A 7,039-nucleotide genomic window follows, 5' to 3' on the forward strand; every position below is an offset into this window, starting at 1 on the left:
GGATGCCCAAGTCACCACTCCATTGCTATGGGGTCCTCATCTCACCCAAGTGTGGGTCCTTGTTGCGCTGTCCACCTGGCTGCATGGTCCCCATCCCACCTACGTGGGAGTCCCCACACCACAGTCTCACCTTCCTGTGGGGTCCACAACTGATCCCTTGGAGGGGGATCACCAGGCCACCATCCCTTCTCCCATGCAGGGCCCCACAGTGACCCATGCAGGGGGACTCTAGACCACCAGCCTCCCTGCTGCAAGGTCCATGAAGCACCAGTGCAGGGGACACCAAGCAACCGTCCCTGTGCTCTGAGGTCACACAGAAAGACCCTTTGTGAGGTCACCATCCTCCTCAGTGTGAGGTCCCTGAGGCACGGCCTGGGGCACTGAGGACCAGGAGCAGGAACAAGCCTGTGACCCTGCTCTGCCGGGAAGATGGGGCTCTGTGGTGGGTTGACCCTGGCTGGCTGTCAGGTGCCCAACAAGCTGCTCTGTCACTCCCCCTCCTCAATTGGATGAGGAGAGGAAATATGACAAAAGGGTCCTGAGTCTTTGTAAGGACAGGGAGATCACCACAGGCTGCAGCGGGACAATCTGCTCCATCCTGGTGTTCACGACGGGCTGCAGGGGAATCTCTGCTCCAGCACCAGGAGCACGTCCTGCCCCTCCTTCTTCACTGACCTTGCTGTCTGTAGAGATTTTTCTCTTACATATATCTCCCCCTCTCTTCCAGTTACAATTGTGCAGTTGATTTTTTTCCCCTTCTTAAAGATGTTCACACATTTGTGCTACCAACTTGCTGAATGGCTCAGGTTTCGCCAGCAGCCAGTCAGGTTGGAGCTGGCTGGTGCCATTGAATAGAATCAAATCATTGTTCCAGGTACAAAACACCTTTAAGATCATCAAATCCAACTGTTAACCAAGCAATACCAAGGTCACCACTAAACCATGTCCCCAGGCACCACACCTACACATCTTTTAAACACCTCCAGGGATGATGACTCCACCACTATCCTGGGCAGTCCATTCCAGGGCTTGACAACAATTTTCGTGAATAAATTTTCCATAATATCCAAAGTAAACCTTCCCTGGCGCAGCTCGAGGCCATTTCCTCTTGTCCTGTTCCTTGTTCCTTAGGAAAGACAATGACACCTACCTCATTAAAACCTCCTTTCAGGTAGTTGCAGACAGTGAGAAGGTCTCCCCTCTGCCTCCCTTTTTCCAGCCTACGCTTACTGAGGGTGCACTCGATCCCCTCATCCACATCATGGAGATAGATATTAAACAGAACTGGCCCCAGTACTGAGCCCCGGGGGAACACCACTTGTGAGCAGCCACCAACTGCATTTAACTCCAGTCACCACAACTATTTGGGCCCAGTCATCCAGCCAGTTCTTTGGCCAGTCAAGAGTACAACTGTCCAAGCCATGAGCAGCCACTTTCTCCAGATGAATCAGTGTCAAAGGCTTTAATAAAGTCTAAGTAGACAACATCCACAGCCATTCCCCCATCCACTAAGTGAGTCCCCTTGTCATACAAGGGAGATCAGGTTAGTCAGGCAGGACCTGCCTTTCATCACCCCATCCTGACTGGGCCTGATCGCCTGGTTGTCCCGTACATGCAGCGTGATGGAACTCAACATGATCTGCCCCATGGCCTTCCCTGGCACCAAGGTCAGACTGACAGGCCTGCAGATCCTCCGATACTCCTTCTTTCCCTTCTTCTATATAAGCGTCACATTTGCCAAACTCTGATTAACTGGGACCTCCCCGATGATGGAAACTGGCTTGGTGAGCACCTCCGCCAGCTCTCTCACAACTCCTGGGTAGAACCCATCTGGCCCCACGGACTTGTGTGTGTCTACATGGTGTAGCAGGCCACCAACCATTTCCCCTTCGATTCCGGGGGCTTCGTTCTATGCCCCATCCCTGTATTCCAGCTCAGGGACCTGAGTACACAGAGCACAACTGGGTTTACCATTAAAACCTGAGGCAAAGAAGGCATTAAGGTCGTTTCCTCATCCATTGTAAATCTGTTGCTCCCTGCATCCACTAAAAGCTGGAGATATTCCTTAGCTCTCCTTTCGTTGCAAAAATATGTACACAACAAGTTTGTATTGTCTTTTCTAGCAGGACCCGGATTAAGTTCTACTTGGGCTTTGGCTCTTCTAATTTTCCCCCTGCATAACCTAAAAACATCCTGGTGTTCCTCCTGAGTTAATTGCCTCTTCTTGCAAAGGGAAAAAACTCTCTTTTTTTCTCATGAGTTCAAGCCAAACCTCTCAGTTAAGGCCAGGCCAGTCTTCTTCCCTGCCAGCTTGTCTTTCAGCATATGGGGACTCTCTACCACACATGGGGGAATCTTCTGGTATCTTCTCACATAAGAAAACCATGAAGCTCATAGGCGACCAAAATCTTGCCACATAAAATGAACACACACAGCTACAAGCTTACAAGCAAGACACCCACAGAACACAGTCAAGAGGAAAGGCCAAGTCTAATGATAAGCTGAAGGAGATGGCAGCAGGCAGGTGAGCGATCAAACGCCGTGGAATGGGCAGCCCCTCATGCCTGTCACAGCTCCAAAGCCCAGACCAGCCTGTCAGAGCTGTGAGGAAATGGGGCCCCCTCTTCAGAACACACCGCAAACCACACGAGTGCCATGGGATGACCTCACTTGGGACACCCCACCTCTCCTACGCTTTGGCCGCGTCCTCTGCCCGCCCTGACACGCGCCATCAACACCAAGTCTTTGGCCTCTCATGCTCACACTTCAAAGCTGCTGCCGGGGCCAAGTGGACACATCCTCAAGACAAGAACAAGAAATTGGAGCATTGTGGGAAGGAAAACACACCCTCCTCATTCCTGGCCAGGCTGTGGCATCCAACAGCTGCTGGCTGCAAAATGCCGTCATGCGCAAAGGCTGTCCCGCCCAGCCAGGACCAGCATAAAAGCCGGCCCAGCGCCTCTCTCCCTCACACACTTCTCCTGACGCCTTCTCCTCCCTCCGCGCTCAACAAGGTGAGCCTCAGCCCCCTTCCCCTCCTTCTCCTGCCCCGCCTGGCCCCTCTCTTGCAGCACGCTCTGCCCCCAGCCTCAGCAGCCCTCACGCCTCCCCACCGCCACGCTCCCCACAGCCCCACACCAGCCTCCCCGCTCCCTCGCCCTCCTGCAACACCGCTCCTCGCACCCCCACGCCCCTGCGCTTGCTCAACAGCCTCTCGTCCCTTCCAGGGCCCCTCCGCACCACACACATGGCCTGCTACGATGCCTGCCGCCCCTGCGGACCCACCCCGCTGGCCAACAGCTGCAATGAGCCCTGTTCCCTGCAGTGCCAGGACTCCCGCGTCGTCATCCAGCCTCCCGCCGTGCTGGTCACCCTGCCAGGACCCATCCTCACCTCTTACCCCCAGAGCACCGCCGTCGGATCCTCCTCATCGGCTGCCGTGGGCAACGAACTTGGTGCCCAGGGAGTTGCCATCAACTCCGGCGCCTTCGGCTACGGCTTCGGAGGCCTGGGCGGCTTCGGAGGCCTGGGCTCCTGTGGCGGCAGAAGGGGCGGCTACATCTGCTAAGGCCTCTCGCCACCACCCCTGACGCCAACACCCTGAAAGCCACAGCATGGACTGAGTACTCACCTCTGGACCCTTCTCGGCACGCGGACCTGCTGGCCGTGGCTCCTCCTCTACAAGAGGCAGGAAGACCTTGGTGCTCTGGCAACATCTATGTCACACAAGTGACCTCAGCTGTTGGTCGTCCTACATGCAGCTTATACCTGTGACCTTCTACTTGGTGCTCCTGCCTTTTCACTCTTTTTGTTCCTCAATAAAATTCTCCTGCATCCCCGCATGAGATGCCTCCTCTTCATTTTTCTCCTAAGATTATTCCAAGCTCACCGAAAGCAAAGCCAGGTTTAGACTCGACATTAGGAAACATTTTGTTACCACGGTGGTGGTCAAACACTGGAACAGGCTTCCGAGAGAGATGGTCCATGCCTCAAGCCTGTCAGGGTTCCAGAAGCATTTGGACAATGCCCTTAATACCATGCTCACTTTTGCTCAGCCTCAAAGTGCTCAGGCAGTGAGACTAGATGATCACTGTAGGTCCCTTGCAACTGGACTGCTCTAGTCTAGTCTTGTCTATTCTCCTTCACCAACCCTTTCCCATGCAAACATCCCCTCCAGGTTCTCGGGTGCACGGCCCCACGCACGCCTCCCATCGCCCCTCCACAACGCCCAGTCCCACTCCGGCCCCACAAACACTGCGCAGAGAAATGGCCTCAGCCCTCGGCACTCACCCCACATTCACACTCCAAAGGCCGGCACTTTTGACTGGCTGCCAAGAGGATTTAACTCCATCCACCACAACTCTTGGGCCCAGCCATCCAGCCAGTATTTTAGCCAGTGAATAGCACACCCATCCAAGCCATGAGCAGACATTTTCTCCAGGAGAAATGATGTCAATGGCTTACAAAAGTCAAGGTAGACAAAACCCACAGCTTTGCCCTCATCCACTAAGCGGGTCATCTTGTCATAGAAAGAGATCAAGTTGGTCAAGCAGGACCTGCCCTTCACAAACTCATGCTGACTGCGTCTTATGACCTGGTTGTCCCATACATGTGACATGATGGCACTCCAGATGATCTGCTCTGTAATCTTCCCCAGCACAGAGGTCAGAAAGACAGGGCTGTAATTCCTCAGATCCTCCTTACAGCACTTCTTAAAAGTAAGTGTCAAACTTGCTAAACTCCAGTCAACTGGGACCTACCCAGGGAACCAGGACTGTTGATAAATGATGGAAAGTGGCTTGGTGAGCACATCCACCGGCTCCCTCAGAACCTTTTGCAAGATCCCATCCGCCCCATAGACCTGTGTGTGTCTAAGAGTTTTAGCACTTCACCAACCACTTCCCCGTAGATTATGAGGGCTTCATTTTGCTCCCTATCCCTTTTTTCAGTTCAGGGGACCGGCTACTTGGGAAACGACTGCTCTTACTATTAAAGGCTGAGGCAAAGAAAGCATTAAGGACTTTTCTCATCCTTTGCCACTGTGTTTGCCCCCACATTCAATGCACAATGGAGATTCTCCTTCGCCCTCCTTCTGTTGTGAATTTATGTAAAGAAACTTATGACCTTTTAGGGCAGAAGCAACGGTAAGTTCCAGTTGGGCTTTGGCCCTTCTATTTTCCTCCCTGCAAAAACAACTACATCCTTTTGCACCTCCTAAGTTGTCTACACCTTCTTTCAAAAGTCACAAACTCTTCTTCTTTTCCTGATTTCAAGGCAAAGCTCTCTGTTGACCAAGGCAAGTCTTTTTTCCTACCGGCAGGTCTTTTGCAACAGAGGGATTCTCTATCGAACATGGGCAATCTTCTGAAACCTTCTCAAAGACACCACCCCAGTAGCACCCTTGCAACCAGAACTTTGCCATGTAAAACAAATACGTCCACTTACAAGGCTTACAAGAAACAGAGGCAGCAGGACACCGACAGGACAGAGTCAACGGGAAAGGCCAGGTCTAAGACAGGCTTAGTGAGACAGCAGAAACATGGGAAGGCAACAGACACCACAGAAAGGGTAGCACCTCACATCCAGCAGAGCTATAAAACCCTGACCAGCCTGCCACGGCTGCGAGGAAATGGGGCCCCCCATTATACAAAACACCAAAAAACCCGATGAGTGCCATGGGATGACCTCAGTGACGACACCCCACCTCTCCTACGCTTTGGCCGCGTCCTCTGCCCGCCCTGACACGCGCCATCGACACCAAGTCTTTGGCCTCTAATGCTCGCACTTCAAAGCTGCCGCCAGGGCCAACTGGACACGTCCGCAAGACAAGAACAAGAAATTGGAGCGTTGCGGGAAGGAAAACACACCCTCCTCATTCCTGGCCAGGCTGTGGCATCCAACAGCTGCTGGCTGCAAAATGCCGTCATGCGCAAAGGCTGTCCCGCCCAGCCAGGACCAGCATAAAAGCCGGCCCAGCGCCTCTCTCCCTCACACACTTCTCCTGACGCCTTCTCCTCCCTCCGCGCTCAACAAGGTGAGCCTCAGCCCCCTTCCCCTCCTTCTCCTGCCCCGCCTGGCCCCTCTCTTCCAGCAAGCTCTGCCCCCAGCCTCAGCAGCCCTCACGCCTCCCCACCGCCACGCTCCTCACAGCTCCACACCAGCCTCCCCGCTCCCTCGCCCTCCTGCAACACCACTCCTCGCACCCCCACGCCCCTGCGCTTGCTCAACAGCCTCTCGTCCCTTCCAGGGCCCCTCCGCACCACACACATGGCCTGCTACGACGTCTGCCGCCCCTGCGGACCCACCCCGCTGGCCAACAGCTGCAACGAGCCCTGTGCCCTGCAGTGCCAGGACTCCCGCGTCGTCATCCAGCCTCCCGCCGTGCTGGTCACCCTGCCAGGACCCATCCTCACCTCTTACCCCCAGAGCACCGCCGTCGGATCCTCCTCATCGGCTGCCGTGGGCAACGAACTGGGTGCCCAGGGAGTTGCCATCAACTCCGGCCGCTTTGGCTACGGCTTCGGAGGCCTGGGCGGCTTCGGAGGCCTGGGCTCCTGCGGCGGCAGAAGGGGCGGCTACATCTGCTAAGGGCTCTCGCCACCACCCCTGACGCCAACCACACACACCCTGGAAGCCACGGCACGGATTGAAGACACGCACCTCTAGGCCCTTCCTGGCACATGGACCTGCTGTCCACGGCTCCTCCTCTCCAGGCACCAAACACATAAGCAGCAAAGGGGCAGCCTGGGCTGCCTGCAAACATGGCCTGTGGCCCTTCTCCACTTCTCCCACATCTTTCTTTGCACCTCAGACTTGCTCCCTTCCACTTGGCACTCCTGTATTTTTCATTCTTTCCTCTCAATAAAGCTCTCCTGCACCCCAGCCTGAGACGCGGCCTATTGTTTTCTTGTCCCGTGGCTCACCCAACTTCACCTGATCAAAAACAGGGCTCAATAGCCCATGGACGGAAAAGGGAAACAAGTCCTCTCCTAGGAAATATGCCACCACCAACACTGGTGCCGCACGACTTCCAGGATGT

The 7,039-nt window shown here is 54.8% G+C and overlaps 2 protein-coding genes across 2 annotated transcripts; both read left to right on the plus strand.

Moving 5' to 3' along the window:
• The first annotated feature begins 3,247 nt into the window (after nucleotides 1-3,247).
• Nucleotides 3,248-3,568, plus strand: LOC135985281 (feather beta keratin-like). The gene has a single exon (XM_065628413.1). It carries the CDS (start codon nucleotides 3,248-3,250, stop codon nucleotides 3,566-3,568), a length of 321 nt encoding a protein of 106 aa, XP_065484485.1.
• Nucleotides 3,569-6,267: 2,699 nt separating this feature from the next.
• Nucleotides 6,268-6,588, plus strand: LOC135985282 (feather beta keratin-like). Its single transcript, XM_065628414.1, has one exon. The coding sequence runs from the start codon at nucleotides 6,268-6,270 to the stop codon at nucleotides 6,586-6,588; it is 321 nt and encodes a 106-aa protein (XP_065484486.1).
• Nucleotides 6,589-7,039: the final 451 nt, after the last annotated feature.

This window comes from Caloenas nicobarica, chromosome 2, assembly GCF_036013445.1.
Source record: "Caloenas nicobarica isolate bCalNic1 chromosome 2, bCalNic1.hap1, whole genome shotgun sequence".
Lineage (NCBI taxonomy): Eukaryota > Metazoa > Chordata > Aves > Columbiformes > Columbidae > Caloenas > Caloenas nicobarica.